The sequence below is a fragment of the Montipora capricornis genome, chromosome 7 (assembly GCF_036669925.1).
Source record: "Montipora capricornis isolate CH-2021 chromosome 7, ASM3666992v2, whole genome shotgun sequence".
NCBI lineage: Eukaryota > Metazoa > Cnidaria > Anthozoa > Scleractinia > Acroporidae > Montipora > Montipora capricornis.
The window spans coordinates 44,202,790-44,224,700 of record NC_090889.1 but is presented as its reverse complement, the minus strand read 5'-3'; the positions used below and the strand labels follow the sequence as shown (position 1 = coordinate 44,224,700).

The 21,911-nt window shown below is 38.3% G+C and overlaps 1 protein-coding gene across 3 annotated transcripts in view; it reads left to right on the top strand.

Annotated features, from left to right (window-relative positions):
- LOC138057268 (regulator of nonsense transcripts 2-like) overlaps positions 1-21,911 on the top strand; it is a 52,914-nt gene that overhangs the window by 23,888 nt on the left and 7,115 nt on the right. For all 3 annotated transcript variants that reach the window (XM_068903312.1, XM_068903310.1, XM_068903311.1), the window contains exons 17-31: positions 1,068-1,153; positions 1,244-1,352; positions 3,141-3,198; positions 3,572-3,627; positions 8,582-8,698; positions 11,093-11,194; positions 13,608-13,691; positions 13,796-13,837; positions 15,558-15,659; positions 15,789-15,848; positions 16,290-16,428; positions 18,026-18,162; positions 19,752-19,935; positions 20,464-20,729; positions 21,896-21,911. The exon at positions 21,896-21,911 is cut by the window's right edge and continues 101 nt beyond it. In XM_068903312.1, coding sequence (XP_068759413.1) covers positions 1,068-1,153; positions 1,244-1,352; positions 3,141-3,198; positions 3,572-3,627; positions 8,582-8,698; positions 11,093-11,194; positions 13,608-13,691; positions 13,796-13,837; positions 15,558-15,659; positions 15,789-15,848; positions 16,290-16,428; positions 18,026-18,162; positions 19,752-19,935; positions 20,464-20,729; positions 21,896-21,911 — 1,558 coding nt within the window. The remainder of the gene's footprint in view (positions 1-1,067; positions 1,154-1,243; positions 1,353-3,140; positions 3,199-3,571; positions 3,628-8,581; positions 8,699-11,092; positions 11,195-13,607; positions 13,692-13,795; positions 13,838-15,557; positions 15,660-15,788; positions 15,849-16,289; positions 16,429-18,025; positions 18,163-19,751; positions 19,936-20,463; positions 20,730-21,895) is intronic.

The following is a 21,911-nucleotide window of genomic DNA, read 5'->3' as shown; positions in this document are numbered from 1 at the left end:
CATTTCAGAGTTGCTGTTTGTCTCTATTTGTCTGCTGTTTGGCACCAGGACTCACTTTGAAACTGAGGCATGCAACAACTCGGAATTTGGCTATTGCATACGGGTAATCAAGGCCAATTGCCTTTTCTAAACAAGTGAAGTGGTTAGACTCTAAAGAAACTGTGGTGCTACATCATTGAGGAGTGAAACATGAAAATAATTATTTGGTCGAAGTTTGTAAAGGTAAATTAACCAGCTTGAGAATGACTTTCGAATTCAAACATAGTTTGATGGGTAGGTACTTGGTGTCTCTTTTTCTATTGTTTCAAATGTTTTTAAACAAGGTATAAAACGTTCAGCAATTATACAATTACCCTAACCTAACCCTAACGCTAACCCTAATCCTAACCCTAATCCTAACCCTGAAGGATTTACTGTGTTTAGATAATTTGTGCAATAGATAATCACTAAATGACAAAATACACCAAGTACCTACCGTTTGATGCCAGTGTGGTTCCAAGAAATTTGACTGTAGCTAAAAAGGTCTTTTTTTCCAATTCTTAAGCTAGATATTCTAAAGTAATTTCTCCAAATCTCCAAACCAGAGACCAAAAAATGATAGGTCCAATTGTCAACCCGGTTGCAAAGTGCACCTTGATTTGAGGATTTTACTCAATCAATGTTTGGACTTTTAACCCAATCACACCTCAAACACCCTAGGACGGCCCCCCCATTGACGAGTAAAATCGTCTGGCGTTAGACAGAGTAAAATCTATTAAGTGCCACTCTCAGAGATCAATGGGTTAAAGAATGCAATGCTTTGAGAAACTCAAATGTGACTGCAACCTTAATACTGTGAACAAAACTGAAGGAATGATCTGCAAGTCAAAAAATGCATTTGACCTCTGTCAGTTCAAATGTGAGAACAATTCTATGTGCTAGACTAAGAAGGCTTTTGCATGCATGCCTTTTCTCTTGCTCCACTATCCTGGCAGGATTTATAATTGCATGGGCATTGGAGGGAAAGCTACGGTAGTCAGATTTTACTGCGCAGTACATGTAATTTACCAAATACCTTTCACTTGTAGGTGGCAACGGAATTCATGCAGACTTGTAACACCAAAGGAAACAGAAAGAAATTATGCAGAGCCCTTATTGGTGTCCCAAGGACAAGGTAAATATTTGTTTTTTGGGTAAATGAAAATAGTAAAAAAGGCCCCTTTTTAACTTAACAAAATTTGGTTGTTGTTTTATTCACACGTAGGTTGGACTTGTTGCCAATGTACTCTCGACTTGTGGCAACCCTGGACCCTTGTGCTCCTGACGTCGCTCCAGAATTGATGCAGCAACTTAAATCCGAATTCAGGTTTAGGGTAAGAGCGATTTTTGCATAACCACATGCTATAGCAGCTATAGAAAACGTAAATGTCAGGACACAAGTGTGTACATAGACCTGGTCTTGTCATTTCACTAATTAAGCCATCCATAAGAAACACACTGCGGCTTACATTACAAGAACTTCATGCGCTGACAAACAAACTTTACAAACGTTGTATACACGATGAACTGTTCACAGTATCGAAAACAACCTGGTTCAAGGTGGTTTTTTGGGGGGAAAAAACTCCAAGTCAAAGCTCTAGATCTCTCTGCAACACACCCAAAAACACCCTCCCCACAATAATTTTATGTACATGTACAGCTAAAAAAGTACGATTTAAAGAAAACGAGGAAAACTCTTGAGATAAAATAATATTTATAAGTGTTGCACTACAATAAGGCTTACTAATTGCAAGACTATAACACAAAGACAACACTTAGAAAACGTGAAAGAATGCAATAAAGTACAGAAAATACTCGTATAAAACTAATGAAGCGGTAATTAGTACACATGCTAATTAAATGGCATTTGTACAATATTATTGTTATAATAATAGTCCATTTTACAGTTGTGTGCTTAGTTACCTGGCCTATGAATGAAAGTGAGGCTAGAGTTGACCTTGTTTTGATAGAAACCTCACTGCTTTTCTTATGTAAATTCTTACTAATTAGCATGACAACAACATCATTAACATAAGAAAAGAAGGGAGGTCTGTATCATAACAAGGTCAACACCAGCCTCACTTTCATTTAAAGGCCAGGTAACTAAGGCAACAACTGTAAAGAGGTCTATTCTTGCATGTAAATAAGAGGCTTCAGGTTCGAAGGTCCTGCCATGGCTTCTGAAGATTTTCCTCTAGGTACTCTGCCTGCCTTCATAAATCATGTGCTGAGATGAAAAATAATCTTGATAATGATGACTCTATTATGCAGAAACATGAACAAATACTTAAAAAAAGCAACATTTCAAGGTCATTCCTGACTCCTATGTTAATTAAGGTCAACAGAATGATGTGAGAGTTTAAAATCGACTGTGAAATTTTAAAATAACAATGTAGACTGCAGCCTATTTTTGTTAGGCAAAATTTGGATCAAGATCTCAAACTACAAGAGACAAAGACTAAGATTGTTAATTTGTAGCATGTTTTTTTTCTCTTCAATTGTGACGTGTGTGATGCATGGTATGTTGCCTTCAAAGTTGGACACCTCCATTTGCAAGTTTAGGGACCATAAAGAGAAGTCGTCTAAATATGCACACAGTGCTCGAAATGAGTGCTTGTCCGGGTTGTCGCAGATAACCAGAAAGTTTACCAGGCGACTCGACTAGTTTTTGTTAAAATTAAAAGATTGGTTGCCTGAAGAAAAGATAACGGACAACGCAGCCAAAAATAGAAAATGTATTACAATTTAAATAAAGCAGCACCTGATTCACTCGACAGTTTTCTGTTGTCAATATCTGATAGTAGTGTGAAGCTACAAATGTAACAATTCTTAATTTGCTGCATGCAGTTGAGCATTTTTGTTTTGAACATCTGTGGCTTTTACAAAAAACATTTCAGATCGGAAAATTCACATGAACATGTAGCTGGCGATAGAGATCGAAGACTCCATTTTGAAAATGCGAAAACTTTAGCCCAGACTTCAACAAAAAAAAAAGCCATACTCATGCTCCAATGCCATGCAATTACCTCTCAACACAGGGTGCATGTGCAAGAATTATTAATGAGTTTTTGAAGTATATTAATTAATGTTAGCGATAGTAAATGCTTGCCCTTTACTTCCAGGTGCGTAAGAAGGATCAGATAAATGTTGAATCCAAGATCAAAGTGGTTAGATTCATAGGTGAGCATCTTCTAAGGCAAAAGACATTCTGAAGTTTAGTTTTAAATCCTGGATTGCACTCGTTTTGTCCCTTATGAATTTGATGAACAACAAGCCTATAAATGTGGCCTTGAATTGTTTGTCAGATACTTGTTGTTGTTTTTGTCATTATTCTCAAGTTCTGCATTTGCAATTTATCATCAGTGATGACACCTTCCCTTAGTCCACTATGTTCCTACACCAGTTTAGCAGCACTTTTTCTTCAGTTATTTAAAGACCCTGAGCTTAAGTTTTGATCCCACACTGTAGTCCGATGCTCGACCAAGCCAACCAGTCAACAGTTCTTTATCCTACTGTGTGATAATTTAACTTTTTCCTGCTATTATGTTACCAGGTGAACTGACAAAGTTCCATATGTTTCCAAAGGGGGAAACGTTACACTGTTTGAAGGTAAGTAAATTATGGTGGTTACCTGATGTGGGGACCTCAAAATAGTGAAGAGTTTTTAACTTCTCAATGATTGCATGCCCATTCAGTGCGGAGACCATAATACCAATGTGTTAATTTTTGTATGTCACACTATGTTGCCTATGAAGGGACAGTCGTGAAATCTTATAATTTTCGTAATAAATTGTCTTTGTTTTTTTTTTATTTATTTATTTATTTATTTTTTGCCACAGAAAGAAGAAATTAAAATACAAATATGAACAATCAAAAAAGAGAAGATGGAAAGAAAAATTATTGAATTACATTGGTGGCGAGGAGGCCTAAAAGAAACTACTAAGCTTATGTAAATTAGGCCTCCCCAAGTAAAAGCATCTATCTATTGTTGACATGCAAGTTGGCAACGGAGAATACAATTGTTACAAACATTTAGTTATTTAACGTGTTGAAATATAAAGTAATGAACGGAAATTAAAAACAGTTTAAACTTACAAGTTGGTAATGAAGCATACAATTACAAACACTTAGTCATTTAATTAAGGTGTTGAAATATGTAAACAGTTGTGAAAGTAAAATTACAGGGTGAAAACAATTTGACACAGGAAGAACAAAATACTTAATTTTCAGAATAGTTATTAAAAAAGAATGACTTAAGTGCTTTCTTGAAGGAAGCTGTTGAGGAAGAATTCATTATATCAATGTCAAGAGAATTGTAAAATTTAGGTCCCTGATAGAAAACAGAAAATTGTTTAATGTTAGTCCGACAGAAAGGCAGACGAAATGCATGAGAGTTTCTCGAATAATATGTGTGAATTTGACTGTTTAGAGTGAATTTGCTAGCTAACTTGGGAGGAAGAGTTCGAATTTGATAGGAGAACATGAATTGACCAAGTTGTAACAGGTTAAGATCATGGAATTTTAGGATTCCAAGTTTCTTAAATATAGGGTCAGAATGAGCATTAAAATGAGATTTATCTATGATTCTCACCATTCTTTTCTGCAATTTTACCAGACGAACTATATTACTGTAAAAGAAGTAAGGATATACAAGTGAAAAGTACAATACACGTAAAGAGTATGAAGATAAATAAAAACTTGATTTCTGTATCATTCCAATTGATTTCGACACTTTGTTAGCCACATGAGAGATCTCAGACTTCCAGGTTACGTTTTCATCGATGATCACACCCAAGAAAACTGTTTCTTTAACTTGATCAATTTGTTGTTTATTTATCAAAATTTGAAAATTATAACTTCTACGTTTTTGGTTTGGTTTGAACACTATGAACTTGGTCTTTTTAAGATTCAGTGAAAGCTTATTAACCCTAAACCATACTGACAACTTATTTAACTCGATATTCAGCTGATTAACCAAATAATCAGGATCTTTACCAGACAGAAAAACGTTGGTATCGTCCGCGAATAAAATCAGTTGTAGTGCCGTAGATGCATTGACTATATCATTAATGTAAAGAAGAAAAAATAAAGGCCCTAGAATAGAGCCCTGAGGAACCCCACAGGATATATTAAAGCGAGAAGAAACATGACCGTTGAAATCTACAAATTGTAATCTGTTAGAAAAATAGCTTTTTACCCATTTTAAGGCCAGTCCACGTATACCATAGTGTTCAAGTTTGTCAAATAAAATATTATGATTAACTGTATCGAATGCTTTTGAGAGATCAAGGAAAATACCAACAGCTATATCACCACGATCTAAAGCAGAGGAAATCTTATCATACAAATCAATCAAGGCAAGTGTAGGGGAGTGATTTTTCCTAAAGCCATATTGCTCATCACAAAGGACATTTAAATTAGTTAGATAATCATTTAAACGGTTATAAATTATTCTCTCAAGAAATTTGGAAAAACTAGGTAGAACTGAAACAGGTCTATAGTTAGTGAACAACGACTGGTCATCAGCTTTGAATAAAGGTATTACCCGTGCTATCTTCATTTGATCTGGTACAATGCCATGAGCAATTGACAAGTTAATAATGTGAGCCAAAGGTTCAGAGATTAATTGGATAGATTCCTTTATGAGGGACATTGGAATGTTATCATAACCCGCAGCTTTGTTGGATGCAAATGATTGAGCAATAACAATAATTTCTTCTTTTGTTGCCGGATTGAAAAAGATAGATTCTGCAAAAGATCCTGAAAGAAAGTCTTTATGAGAAAAAGGATGAGATTGTATTTCTTTTGCAAGGTTAGGACCAATACTGGAGAAATACTTACAAAATTTATTCGCGATGATAACTGGATCAGATATTTCTTGACCATCAGATGTGAATATTGAGTTTACTTTAGGCTTTGATTTCTTCCGATTCAAGATGTCATTAAGAATTTTCCAAGTAGCATGGGTATTTGCTTTTGCATATTCTAATTTCTTCTCATAATATAATCGTCTAGCCGATCTCAAAATGTGATTTAATTTGTTTTTGAAAGACTTATAGAGTAGATTGTTATTCTGTGTCGGTTTATGAAGGAATTGTTTATAAAGTTTGTTTTTCCTTTTAATCGACTTGAGAAGAGCTTTAGTCAACCACGGTTTTTTAATAGATCTCTTCTTCGGAATCAATTTCCTAACAGGAAAACAGTCATTGTATATTTTGGTAATTTTATTAAGAAAACTGGTGTATGCAGTATGTGGATCATTGTAACCTGCGAGTGAAGACCACTCAACACCCTCAAGTTTTTCAACAAACTTGGACCGATTAATTGGGTTCTTATCTCGGACAAAAATGGGATCTTGTCTAGAATGATGTCCTAGAGTGTTGTCCGAATGAATAGAAAAAACAGGAAGATGATCTGAGATGTCAGTAAACAATAAACCACTTCTCGAACGAACAAAGAAATTGTTCACAAAAATATTATCTATTAAAGTAGCCGTGTGAGGGGTGATACGTGTGGGACGTGTAATCAAAGGGAGTAACATATTAGAATACATTTCATCAAGAAATTGGCCCGTAGAATGATGGTGTTGGTAGTTCATTAAATTAATGTTGAAATCGCCCAATAAAAAACATATCTTATTTTCCCTAGAGATTTTGCCTAACGATTCATTGATTTTGGTCAAGAATTCGTCAACACCTTGGTTGGGTGGTCGGTAAACAATGCCAACAATTATGTTTTTAACCCCTGGTCTTAACACCTCAATAAACAATGATTCAGCGATGTCAACATCACTGAAACAAAAATCTTCTCGCTCTTTAAACTCAATATCATTAGAAACATATAGTCCTACACCGCCGCCAGGTCTACTTTGCCTATATTTGTGGACAAACCTAAAGCCATCAATATCAACCGAGTGAAAAGAATCGCTCAGCCAGGTCTCAGAAATACCGACGATAGAAAAATTAATCTCTAAAGATGATAATAAATTAGTCAGGTTATTTATATTACGCTGGAGACTACGAATATTCAAATGGAGTAGAGAAAAATCGGCATCTGAATATTGTTCACGTTTAAGCATTTCGTTAAATTGATTTTCTATAAAGTAATCGCAAGGTGTCTCTCTTGCATTGAAATGAATGTCAGGGTCAAGACTGTCAGTCTGAGTCAGAGAAGCGTTTAAGTTCGTGAGAATAGGATTGTAATAAAGGCTAGAAAGCCTCTCGGAGTTGAAGTGAACAGGACCGTTCTGAAGTTGATAAAGAGCAAGTGAAAAGCTAGAATCATCGAGGTGATTAAAAGGGAGTATATCCGTAAATGTAGTTTCAAACATGCTACGTGTGTAAATTAACAAAGAAAAAAAATATATATATATAATAATAATAACAGTAAATAAACTTATCTGAAGTAAGAGGGTTTATCTTTCACAATTAATTTGTCCAAGACAAAGTACGCAATTTTCCCTTTTCTTTTGGCTTCCTCCCATTGTGGTCGCTGTTCATCTCTCTTCTCAAGGGTTTCCTGAGCAAGATCTTCCTTGATGTAGATCCCAGCCGGTTTAATTCTCCTCGAACTTTTGATGATCAATTCCTTCTGCTTCCAGTCTCGAAGCCGGCAAACAATTGTACGAGGACGTCTCCTAGTACCAGTAACAATCTTACCAACACGATGGGCACGTTCAATGCTCGGCTCGAATTCCAAACTAAGTTTATCTTTGAGGACTTCTTTTACTTTTTCCTCTGTAACGTCCCACGATTCGTTCTCCGCCTCCAATATCCCATCAATTCGGATGTTATTCCTTCGACTTTGATTCTCTAAATACTCTAGTTTGTCCATGTGGTAATCGATGGAGTCATAAATGTCTTCGATATCGGCCTCGACGTTCGCAAGTTTGGTTGCATATGGCTTCAGATCGTCAATATCTCTTTGGGAGAATTCAAGACTCTCCTTAAGATCTTTTGCATCTACTTGACAAATATTTAAACCTGCCTTTAGTTCAGCCACAGTTCCAATCACTGCATCTAATCGAGAATTAACATTTTCTAGGAGAGACTGTAAAAGGGATTTAAACATTCTTTCCTGAACTTGAAGCATCTCTCTCAACATGGCGGTCGTCACAAATTCTCCGTGCGGATTCATTTCAGCTCCAGCGCCGACAGATGTCTTCGAATTTCGGGTTTCAGGCATGACGTTGGCAAAGGCAAAATTTGTTTTTAAGACAGACTTGTGTTAGTAGTTAATCTTAAACAAAAGTACTTAAATAGAGTAACCAAAACGTACGGAGCAAATCTTTGGCATCCGTTCTGCACAAGACTAAGCTAGAGAAGATAAACAGCAACCAAAAACCTTGTCAGAATTTTAGCGTTATTGTTTTGGTTAAAGAGTATTGTGGATTCCTTGATGACAATCTCTCGAAAAAATTAATGAAATCTTGAGCGGACAACTTAAGTTAGTACTTTCCCAAGTTTGAAAGTTTCTGGTCACTGCTAAAGTGAAAAAATGTTATCAGCTAATTAGCGAATGTTGTACAGGAAGCCCTGTTTCACTACGGCATGTTTATCTTTAGATGCTACTTGAAGACTTCACACACCACAACATTGACATGGCTTGTAGTTTACTGGAAGTATGTGGTAGATTTCTTTACCGCTCACCAGAATCACACATCAGAACAAAGAACTTCTTGGTAGGTCATTGATTTCTACTTGGTGTCATGATATTGTAAACAGTTTACGTAAGTAAGTCAGTCAGTAAGTAAATAGAGGATATTACATGGCCGCGCGGAGATACGAAATTTCTCTTCAAGTGTTGAAAAATATTTCACAAATGAGCGCAGCAAACGAGTGAAATATTTTTCAACACGAGAAGAGAAATTTCGTGTATCCGCGCAGCCATGTAATATTCTATTTATTATATAAACACCAATGAAACACTAAATCATTCACGAAAGGCGCGACTGTAGCAACAGTAATCTTTTCACGTGTGAAAATAACATTATCTTCACGTGTGAAGATATCGTGTATTCGCGCGAAAGCTCACTTGGTATTTCATTGGTGTTTATATAATAAGTATCTATATTTATCCTTGGATTTTTGGAGTAGCTATAGTAGCTAATATCTCTGAGCATTGAACAAAACGCCTATTTTTTAAGAATCCCAACTGGCTGGAGGCAAACCAGTTTGGCCATTTACAAACGCAGCCAGGAAATTGAACCAGGGACAACCTTGAACAAATTCAATGATTGGTCAGAGCGGGTGTTGAACCCGGGGTCTCCGGATCTCAAGGCAAGTACCCTAACCACTGGGCTGCACTGTCTCCTAGGTCTGTTTGTTATGCAACCAACGGGTCACCTAACAAACAGAGATGTCATTTTGGTTAATGTTTAGGATAATGTAATCACGTGGGCCCGAGGGCGATTAAGAATACATTTCACACGTGTTTTCAAAGTTTTCACAACATTGCCCGAGTCGCGAAGCCGGAAAAACTTGAAAGTACATTAACTGAAATTAATCCATAATTGGACAAGGGCACATTGCGATTACATGTTTATCACATTAAGGGAAAAATTATGGAGGGAAGCCCGTTCAGTGCCGCGACAAACCACAATCAACACGCTCCCTTTCGGCTAAAGTTCAATTCAATAAATTGTTGCTGTCAACAGAAATAGCGCTTAAAATGTATTTTATACGTGGACAAAAAAGTAGTTTAACCGGGAAGAAGATTTTCTTGTAACTTTGTTTACTCTGAGTAAGCAACTGTCAACCAATCAGGATCAAGTAATGATGCCCTCTTGATTACCAAGAGTGCCCTCATGATTAAGGAAAAATGCCCTCTGTCTCAGCCAATCAGCTTTCAGTAATTTTGCCGCGTATGTGATAAGGGATGTAATTCTATATGACACAAGGATTAGGAAATCAATAAACTCTTTAGGATTCTAAAGGTGATCACACAAACGAGTCGGTTAGAGTTGATTAGAAGTACTTACCGTCAGGGCCGTAGGCAAAAAGAACTTTGACTGAGGAATGAAGGGGGTAGTTTCTGAAGAAACTGTGGTGCTGCGTCGGTGGGGAAGTATTACAAAAATTTGGTTCTACCAACGCATTTGATAATGTAAATTGACCACCGTACTGGGATTCTAAAAGCTGACGTTTCGAGCGTTAACCCTTCGTCAGAACGAATCCACAAATACTATAATGAAGAAGGGCCCGATTCGCTCTGAGGAAGGGCTAACACTCGAAACATCAGCTTTTAGAATCCCTGTACGATGGCCAATTTACATTATCAACTCCATTGATAAAACCAATTTTTTATGACGGAGGCAATGTCCAAGGTTAAATTCTCTTCGTAGGTATGTCAGGTGTTTATGATGAGTACATTTTAAAGACAACGCTCTTGGAATCACGCTTTATTTTAAAAATACAGTATCACAAAAAAAATGACCAAGGCAAGTGCCTCGGTTTGCCCTGACTGTTATATCAAGGCCGCTACCACAGTGTTGCCCCTTAGCATCGTTACACTTGGTGGTGTCGGGTGGACAGTGATGGGGATCTTCTTCATCATTATAAATATTTGTGACTTTTTCTTGTAACGTATCTTGTTACAATCTGCTACAAATTAAGAGTGTTGACGAACTCGACATTGTTGCCCATAATCTACTCACTGTGGCTCCTATACCACCCTTTACATATACTTCTCCTTCAACAGTTGTTTTTATAAATGTCCTTGTTCAACAACTTTGAACATTGAGTGAGGCAATTGACATTGATTTGAGAAGGATGTGTTAAAATGCAAAGTCATTACCCACCAGCTTAAGATTAGTCTCTCAATTCGTTTGTCGCAGATAATTGCAAAACTGCGTTTACACTTAAAAGGAATTTTGTAGCCCTTGAAGGTCTTTTCTTCAAGAGGAGAGCATTCTATCTATCTAATTTTTCCTCATTTAAAATATTACTATTTGATTTAGGCATATACCATCATAAATTGCATCACATGCTGATTGCCTTTTAAGGAATCGTTTTAAGCTTTTGCTGTGGAATACAGAGTGCAAGATATTAATAAACCTTTTATTTCCTTATAACAGGAGCTGATGATGAGAAAGAAAGCTGTACAGACCTTGGACACCCGTCAGTTGACTTTGATTGAAAATGCATTCTTTTATTGCAATCCACCGGAAAAACAGAAGGTATGCTAGCAAACGGTTTGAACCCAGAAGTCATATCAAATCATATCACATGTGAATGTTAATGTGTGGAATTCTGCCACTTGGCCTGAACAATCCAAACATCCTATATCTTACATGAACCTTGTGCATGGAAAATTGCATTAATTTTATCGTCCACTACTTTGTGGGCCATCAAGGAATTTAAGAGTCAGTTGTTACAGGATACACGCAGCCGTCATGTGAGCTAAGTTACAGGTCAAAAGTTGCGGAAGACAGGTTGTTTTAGCTGAGTCATGTACACCTCGGGCTTCAGAAATTTGACAAATGTTCTGTTGCAGAACAACAGCTGCGGACAATAACTCATCGAGCTTTGTACTTTTGATTTCCAGTGTACCTTGCCAAGGTACACATTCATCATCATCTTTGCAGTTTCCTCGTATGCCTAGAAGTTGCTCGGCTTGAGAAGCGTGGTCATACCTGTCTCAAATCCACTTATTGAAGTCAATCTTGTTAGACATAGTCTCTCAGAGCTACATTTGGTCTAGCCTGGCTGCTTTTGCTAGTCTTAGCCAATGACTGCTGTGGCCAAGGCAGGGGGTGGCAAAACACATCTTTTGTAGTTCGTCATTCTCGCGCCGCGTCCAGTGCACAATGAACTTCATGTGTAGCTTCTCGGCGAAGTTGTCTAGCTGGTTGGATTCAGTTCGTCTGGATTGCGTAAGTCAATCTCACTCTAACAGTGATCTCTAGCATTTTCGTGCATACTCACAGCGGGATCTTCTGGTCGCAGAAGGTATGCTTCATTTTAGCCCATTTCTCCCATACGCACACTATTTGCTCATCGATCCGATTCGCACTTTTAAGTGCAAGGTGTATCGAAGATAACTGAATTTCACTACATTCTTGACTTGGTAATCCTGGAGTTTGATGATGCTCTCATGGGTGTCCGCATCATTGAATACCATCATCTCCATTTTGTCCTCTGTGATTGTCATACCGTAGGGTGTAAACACGCTGTCGAAAACCGCCAATAATACATCCAGCGCCGCCGTGTCGCATGTGAATCTGCGTACACAATGACGTGCTCACGGGTGGATCCGGACAGTGGCACGTTTGTGCTCTGTTTGTGATCGATGGATTCACTGTTGATCCTGTACTCCACCTCGATGCCAGTGTCTAGATCTTGGGCTTCTCACATCACAATCTTGACGAGGAATGACAGCAGGCAGTTTAGTAGTAGAGGTGATTCCTGTGCGCCTTGTCTCATGTTGTTGAAGGTGTCCTTCTCAGGGTCCGAGCCTGCAATGAAACCAGTCGTGCCGTCGTAGATCTTCTCGATCATGTTGAGGATCTTGTCCGTGCCGGTGGTGATGCGGATGATGTTGCAGTGTAAAGCATCGTCCTGCAGATCTTGTCAAACGCTGCTCATGGGTCGATGAAGCATGCCATCCAGAAACCATCAGTGGTCTCGATCAGGTAGCGCGCCATGTAGATCCTGTCACGGTTTCCACTTCGGATCTAAATCCGTATTGGGTGGGTGGTTGATTGGCTTCATACACTGCGCAGAGCCGGTTGACCGCGGTCACCATCGGCAGCACAGGTGTGATGTTGTTTGACTTCCAGCGGAGGAGAGTTGGCCACTTCATCGCGTCGGTCCTGCGTGCGCATATTAGTACTAACCATGTCAGTTCCACCTGGCGTAGTCGGTACTGACCCCAACCGTCGAGTGGCCGAGCCCCACCCCTTGAGAAGTTCTTCAGGACGGTATTAATCGTATTCTCGTAAGTTTGCGCTTCAGGAGGCAACATTATCAACTAGTTACAACTTCAAATCAACCCTGAACCCTTCTCTCCAAAGGCAAGTAAAAACATCTGGCATTAGACAGAGTAGTAAAATCGCCTCATGGGCTATTGACCCCGTAGCCCACAAGGGTCTAATTCAACTTCCGTGAATAGTTGTTAATTATACCACACAAGTTGAATAATCAGCTTCATTTATCCATAAAATTTGCTTCTCCCGGTAACCAAAGGGAAATAGGAAGCCATTTTGTTTTTCTCTGTTTTCTCAGAGGTGAATAATAGTACTTGCTCGTCACCTCCGAGCTAGCCGATCAGAATGCATGAAAAGCACTATCCACTTGTGTGATATATATACTAATCAAGAAAACGTGATTATTAATTTATAATGAGCTACCTTGGAAAGGAAAAATTTGGTTTTATCAAAGGAGTTGATAATGTAATAATAAATCAAATTTTTGTATACTACTTCCCCACCGACGCAATACCACAGTTTCTTTAGAAACTACCCCCTTTTACCTTGTAAAGGGTTCTCCATTGACTAAATCATCTGGCATTTGATATAATAAGATCTTTAAGTTGCCCTTCCAGGAGGCAAGGAGTTGAACCAGTAACGCAATGTATCATTATATCCACAGGTTAATCAAATAGAACGCCCCCCAATGCATGAATACATCCGCAAACTACTGTACAAGGACTTGTCAAAAACCACAACTGAAAAGGTTAGTGGGCATTTGATGACACAATTTCGACAGTTCACTGTAAAATGACATGTAAAATGAGAAGTAATCATTGTCATTTTGTACATTCTCACCTTTCGCTTCAGGTGTTACGGCAGATCAGAAAGCTTCCCTGGGATGATCCTCAGGTATGTGGCTAGATCCATATGTGACCACACTCGGAAAAACTTACGCTAACGCTTACAGAGATGTATCTGTTAAAAAGCTGTAAGCTTTAATCACCGTTTAACTTAGTCAGGCATTAGTAGTCCATTAGTAAATGTTTGACGCTTTCTTAAAATGCCTTTAGTAGCATTGATAAAACTTGTTAGACATAACCTTGTAAGCAGAGATGATGCATTAATTTGTCCCCGGTTCAGTTTTCAGTCTCTGCATCGTACATGGATTGAATTTGTTGACTGTGAACTCTGCTTCGAGAGGTTTTATTCTGGTTTTCCCCTCTCGTCAAAAAGCCAACATTCGATTTTCGTTTTCAATGCAAAATGGCTGCCAGTAGTCGTTTTGCCACTGTAAGTGAAGATGATTTTTGCGTTGAAATGTTTTTTTTCTCTTTTTTGAAATAATCGCCTGTGTATTTATACTAAAACAATTATTCGCCTAAGGCTCAGTGATTATCGGTGAATATTCACCGAGACGAAGTTGAGGTGAATATTCACCAATAATCACTTCGCCTTCGGTGAATAATTGTTAAATAAATCATCACAACTGAGCTGGAGGACGACTACAAAGCATTCAATGCGTTGTACAGTTATTCTTGAAGTCTGTCCGCTTGAATAGCTTAAGGTGATTCCCCAGAAAAAAAGTCGTCGAACGATTTTCTGGAAACTTTCCCTGAATGTTTCCTACTAATCCCTGTTTCGAGAACTACAATAAAAAAGATAAGTCCCCAGCTTGCTTAAGAGATATAATGGGCCAATCTTACCCCATTGATGTCTCTACTGACACTAATCACGCGCATTATTTCATCGGCTCAGGGAACATTTTGCGGCAGCTAAACGAGAGGGGTTATATAGTTCATGGAAAAATCACTCGACTTAAAACGACGTCGACTCAAAACGTTTCTCAAGTCGTTGTTTCAAGACCATAATTTACATGCCTCGGTGAGGGGTTTTGTGTACGTTTTTAGCTATATCTTCTTTTCCTTCCGATAAATTTTTTTAGAACTTTTTTTGTTTAAAGGGGATAATTTGTACACCAAAATTGTGCAATAAAAAATATAGGTCATCGTGCTCGTTTAAGAGTAAAACACCATCGCACCTGTCTATCTCGATTATCGTAGATCAAAAGAACACAAAATTCGCCATGTTCTCGGAATACGCACGCTTATTCCCAGAGAGTTAAGGGCCATTCACAACTTCTCTCACGTGTTTTGAGAACTGTTTCAGCGTGTGTGATCGACTTACGACATATTTACAGTGTTGCAAATTTGACCAATTTATTAATATCAACACACCATATGCGCAGTACAGGATGCGCAGTGCAATACTGAGGAGTCACCTTAATTCTAGTATCTTGGGAAAATTGTCAGACTGTGCATGGTGTTCGCCCTCTTCCTTCAAATATAACGAAAAATACTGTGAGAAACGAAAAAGCAACCAAAGAGATTTTGAAAATATATATTTGATGAAACTTTCCATAAATAGCCTTTCTGGTCTGATAAAGGGGGGTTACAGTCCCTTTTAAATTTCGGCAAGGAATTAGTGAGAAATTCTTATTCATAGGTTATATCATTCCAGATTCTTGGATCTCCAAAGCTCTTTGTACTGTTGTTGTTGTTGTACAAGACGTCTTAGAGTCCGTTGTTGTAACATGGTAACAGTTGTGTTATTTTTTATGCAATGCTTTCAGATTGTACTGTATGTGATCAAGTGCCTTATTCGTGTGTGGAACGTCAAGTACAACAGTATTCACTGTGCTGCAAACCTACTAGCAGGGCTGGTGCTATATCATGTGAGTCTTAATTGTCATTCTTTACAATCTTCCTATCTGGTTTGCAACTAATGTTTTTATGTATAGTACTGTTGAAAAATATTATAATGATAAAATCTCATTGTGTGAACACTTTGCTTTTCTTTGCAGGAAGAAGTTGGTCTGTATGTTGTTGATGGTGTCCTGGAAGAGATCCGCCTTGGGATGGAGGTATATTTTAACTCGATTTTTGCATCCAAACTGAATCTGATGTTCTCTCCAGTATAGTTGAGGTCTCTTCCTACAACCTTGATAATTATTAGAGAGTACGAAATTTCACTCTATGTAAGTGAACTCTGCTTGTTGGTCTGCAACATTAGGTCAACCCAGTTTTGCAGCCTGAAACTCGCTTTCCTTATAGATTAGCCACAGTTTTTCACAAGTAATAAGAAGCTCAGGCAAAAGGATAATGATTGCGAACATTGGAGTAATTGTTAATACAGGAACTCGTAAACCTATGATGGTTTCAAATTTAACATGCGATCAGACGTTCCTTTCTTTAGAGAGAGCACAAAAAATACACTTTTCTCAAAGAAAAGAACTCCTAATCGCAGGTTATTTCAAATAGTAAGGTCGAGTGTTCTCATTGATTTCTTATACTCCTGTCGGTAGACAAACCTACAGAAGATGAACCAGCGACGTGTGAGTTGTGTGAAGTTCTTAGGGGAGCTGTATAACTACAGACAAGTAGAGTCTCGCGTTATTTTCACCACCTTGTATTCCTTCATTACCTTTGGGAACAACCAAGAAGGTTTGTTTTGTTGTTGTTGTTGTTGTTGTTGTTGATATCAGTGACCATAAGATCTCTTATGTGGATGTCAAGGGACATGCTACTAAAACAGTAGCATTAAATGAGCAAAACCGTGGATCTCTACATGCGTTTTTAATTCTTGCACCTTTCTTTCGCACTCTGGAAATCTGTGCCATGGAAGGAGCAAATCTCGCATTGCATGGAAGATGGGAGCACAAAACAGATCATTTTCATTTTTATTTTCATATTCATACTTTCAGCACTGTGCCTTACGTGTTGCTGTCCTGGTGATGGCCCTTGTAGATCTCAAGATCCTTGTTTTCAAATCAAATGAAACCGCTGTCTCGCAGTGATGAGCGCAAATTTCTGTTGCGTCGAGAAGCCTGAAAATTTTTCAGGACTTCAACGGGATTTGAACCCGCGACCTCGCGATACCGGTGCGATGCTCTAACCAACTGAGCTATGAAGCCACTGACGTTGGGAGCTGGTCACTTCTGAGTTCACAACTTCCCGTGATAAGTAATTATGAGTGAAAGATATATATGAAATACATCATATATTGCACTGCGGGTATGAAATCAAATGAAATATATATCTTTCATCCTTGTTTTCATCCTTGTTCTAAATATTTTTGGTTGAAGACTTAACAGGCTATTCTGGTTTTTGTTTCTGCTCTAAAGTTCGACAGCTGAATTTGTACATTATAGAATACAGTACACCTGTTGAGGTGTACCCGCATTGATAGATGTCACAACTCGACCTTGACTGATCTTTCAACGGGTCCAAGTTTTCAAATTTAGCTCTATGAGATCTGTCCCATTACATATACCTTTTTTTCGTTTGGTTTAATTTCCCCTTCAAGAGACCAAATTGCTAGAATATATTGCTTGTACAGTTGTCTACCTTTATTATGTGAAAACAAGAAGCAGAAATTCCTACGGGCTTCAATGGCACTCACAGATAGTCAAATTACGGCATTTCGTGACTATATGTCTGGAAAACATTTTCCCTTAAATTATAATTTACCAATAGCCAGGTGATCTGGTGACCTAATTCGTAGGACTGGGGAGAAAAATTCTAACGCCGTATCCCACAACCGCGCGCGGCCTTGAATGTTATTTCCGAATTCAACATGGCAGAGGCGAGGTTAGATCTCGGTGGTTTCCATTTGAAAGTTGATTCAGTAACAAGGAATGTGGGAGACACGGAATGATCTGTTGAGTTTTGACGATGGAAAAACTGCAGAAAATTTGGAAACAAAACCTAAGGCCGCGCGCGGTTGTGGGATACGGCGTTAAAATCTTTCTTCCCAGTCCTCCAAATTAGGTCACCAGATCACCTGGAGGAGATCAGGAAATCAATTGCGTTTTTTCATGAAAGTCAGAGAAGTGAACAAAATTAAGATCTTGCACCCATCACAAATCTATTTTTGATACTGGTTCATTTATTTATTTATTTATTTATTTACCTTTTTGGTTAGCCTTTCTTCTGTATTAACAAAATTGATTTTATAATTTAATCTCAAAGTTGAAGATTGTTTTGGAAGCAAAAAACATATAATTTTGCATAGCCATTGGTTTGTTTCATTTGTTTGCAGGGATACCATCACTGTTGGATCCTCCAGGACACTTGTTTCGTATTCGTCTGATTTGTACCCTACTGGATACTTGCGGACAGTACTTTGATCATGGCAATTACAAGAAGAAACTGGATTGCTTTTTAGTTTACTTTCAGGTGAGGGAAGGAATTTGGTAACCTAGTAAGTCTTGAATTCGATCACTGCTCATGCCATGTACAAAAGTGTACATGACCTTACATACAATGTCATGTATGTCGTATAGTGCTTGCCTCGTTTGATTAAAATGTGGATAACGCTATCCACCCGATAAATCACTATACAGCGGATAAATGCAAGCGTTAAGTAATTGAGTTATCCAGTGGATAGCGCTATCCACCCTTCGCACAACTGGGGCCTAAAGTTTAACTTAAATGAAATAAATATTTTAAGGATGGAGCCCTTTAATGGGGGTTGAAACTTGAACATGAAGAGGATGGAGTTGGATGACTTAGGCGTTTCATTGTCGAGTCTTTAATCTGGGCACACTGCAACAACAACAAGGAAGAAAGTGTAAGACTTTCACTACAAATCTTAAAGAGTACAAGCAACTGACAGATTTGGCTTACTTGCAGCAGGCTAAGAGATCCAGTAGCATGAATCTCAAAGACAATGAAAAGCAAATCTGTTTTTGTACTGAAACCCCAGTGAATGAAACAAAGAGATTGATTTATAATACATGGTGACCCGGGGATACTCGGAAAAAGTTCGAGTGGCAAGTGTTCCTATGCATCCGAGTCGAACCTACGAGTCGTTCCGATTGCTCGTTCGGGAAACTCGTCGGAATCAAACCATTAAACTAGGTTCATATGACATTTTCCTGCCATACTGCTATAATTTTGAGAAACAAATGGGACTCCCATATAAAAAAGGGGGGGTCTGCTTGTCAGAGATTTTAAATTAAAAAAGAGACCAACCTGGGTGTGGCACAGGCTTTTTTTGACCTCTAAAAGAGACCATATGAAATCAAAGAGAAATAACAAAATACAGTGACTTTTAATGATGGCAAAGGAATTATCGTTCGTCTAATACTTTCACTTACGTTAACAAATATGAAAGTGTAAATATACACTTTTATATTTCTTCGCGCGAAACCCTAAAGGAGAGCTTCACGGCTACATATGATTGCATTTTGCCGAGAACACCCTAAGTGAGACCAAAATCCGAAATTTGACACCCCTAAGCGAGACAACAAGCATTTCTCCCCTTTTTATATGGGAGCCCCCCCCCCCCCCCCCCTCCCGGGTTATTTTTATTCACTTGCCATTTTTATGCACCATACCGCATCAGTCCACGTGAAGTGTTACTGTAGTGATTAATTACAGTAATTTGGTTATGACGAATAACGGGGAAGGGTTGGGGGGGGGGGGGGGCTTAATAACTGTCTTCCTCTGAAAACGGGGGCCTATTTGAGAGGGGGCTTGAAGAGGATTTAAGGTAGGTACATGCAATAAAGGTATTCATTAAACAAAATGCTTAGTGATAAATTAAATGACAATTGGCTGATTTATTTTTGTATTTTTATCCGATAAGATATCTCGCAATTGATATAAAAGTACCATTTTCATTGATGAAATGCCTTGTAATACTTAACACAAGGCTTAAGCTGTACATTAATTTTTACATTGACTAAGAACTTCACAATTGTCGTGTAAGTTTTGTGTCAATTACGTGACCAACAGCTAATAAACAGTGATGTTGTTACTAGTGTTACATCCTGAAAAAGAAAGCTGATGCCATTTGGCACGAGGGGCATCCATTTCCTCGTGATGTTGATTACATGGTGGCAGACACACTGGAGTCTCTTCGTCCCAAACTCACTATATTCACAAGCTTAGAAGACGCTATGCAAAGTCTGGAGAAGTTAAACAAAGAGCATCAAGAGCAAATAGGTAAGCTAAAGCTTGCAATTATTTATCAATTTTCCTTCTCACCTGTACCAGCTTTGCTGGTACAGTTTGAAGCTTTGCACATGTTTTTCCGCCGAGCGTTTACTGAAAATCCAAGATTAGTGCTTTGTAAAGAGAGGTGTTATAAAGCTATGGTTGGATAAAATACCCTTGGAAATTTGTCAGTCTTGTCTTTCCTGGCCAGATACACACTTTGTTTCATCATTTTGAAGACTGTGTTCTTGTTAGAGTTAATTCGGTTTTGATTTAGTCAGCACTATAGGTAATGGTTGTGGTTGGTTTTGAAAACAAAAGAGCCATGTTTGCATGTTTGTTTATCAGCAAGGTGTCTCTATCCAGGTCTGATGGTAAATGGGCCTACAAAACAGGAAGGATTACCATAATAGAGATGAGACCATCGCCAATCACTGTCTCAACAGTTGTTCCTAATGCAGGATATTACGAGTAAAATTATTTTTAGAGTCGCTATAAAGCTTCATGTGTCTTATAGCATTTTTCCTTTTTCTGCAGAGAAGGCAACCCCTCTTGATCAGGACACAGAGAGCACACAGGCATCTCCCATCCCTAACATGCCTAACAACAACGCTGTATCCAACTCTTCAGCTGCCTCACTCGGTAGCCCTCCTTCCCAGTCTCCCATACTGCATGAGGAAGATGAACTGAGTGAGACTGGGGAGAGTGAAGGGGAAGATGAGGATGAAGGCCCTGGGCCCCATGGCATGGAATCTGAGACCGAGGTTACTGAAGTCGATATGAGTGACATGGATATGAACAAGGTATTTAAAAAAATCGTATTGCTAGACTGAAGCTTACCTTGTGCCATCTTGGTTTTTGGGGGATTTTACATTCATTGCTCAGATTTTAAAAGGTTTTTTATTATCTACCCTTTTCTGTAGTTTTGGCCTCAATCATTATAATGTAGTTTTATTGTACGACGGAGATTGCCTTTCGCTACATCCTCCAGTTCTTCCTGGCTAACAAGTTTTGTAATGTCTTCTTTCTTTCATAAAAGTTACAAGACAAGTCGTATTAACCTTGTTAACATCTAATAGTTGTTCAGCTAATCTGCATGCAAAATGTGTTTGAATTAATACGGCTTCATGTAGAATGAAAACAGGCTACTTAGTACTCAACACAGATTGCCCAATTCTGGCGAAATACCGGATTATTTTTGAGAACTTGAAAACTAATCATCACAGACCAGTTGCTCAGCGGTTGGTCGAGCATTGGACTACGATGCAGGACAAATAATCTTATGTTTTCAAACGGCTTTAACCCACAAGGGCAAGATGGACTTTCTGAGACCAGAGCGGAAGTCTGTCTCAATGCGCCCTTCAATTTTTTTACCACAAGGTATAGGTTCCTCTCCATTGTCGGAGGCCAGGTTATCTTGGTTGTTATCTGTCTCCCTATGCCCTGTTTCCAGTGAAATATATATTTGGTTGGCAGTCCTGGATTGTGGTGATCCGAGAGCATGTCGCAGTTTTACTACTCCCCCGGGAATGGGATGCTCATCACCTCTCCCTTCTCCCCAGCATTATGTGACTAATGCTTGTCTTACCCACCCTCCGTGTGTCAGCCCTTGCCCCAGAAATGCCAAACTAAGAGTAGTTTAGAGCAAATGGACAATTCCATCTTGTTAAGTTAGTTTTAGTATGTTTAGTGCGTGTTAAATTGTACAGTCCTTTTAATGTGTAAATGCAGGATCAAATTAATGTACGTTTGTTGTATTAATAATATTATCGTAGAATTTATGTATTGTATTTATAGTGCATGCTCCCTTTTAATTAATGTATAGTTGGAGAACCTATAAAATGTATTTTTTTATATGTAAAACTTTTAATTGTAAAATATAGTAAATATGTCAGCACCTGGATTCAGGAATTATTAATGTTTCTATTTTTTATTGATTGTGGAAGTGAACGTTTAACATTTATTTTAGGTCAAAGTTCTCAGTC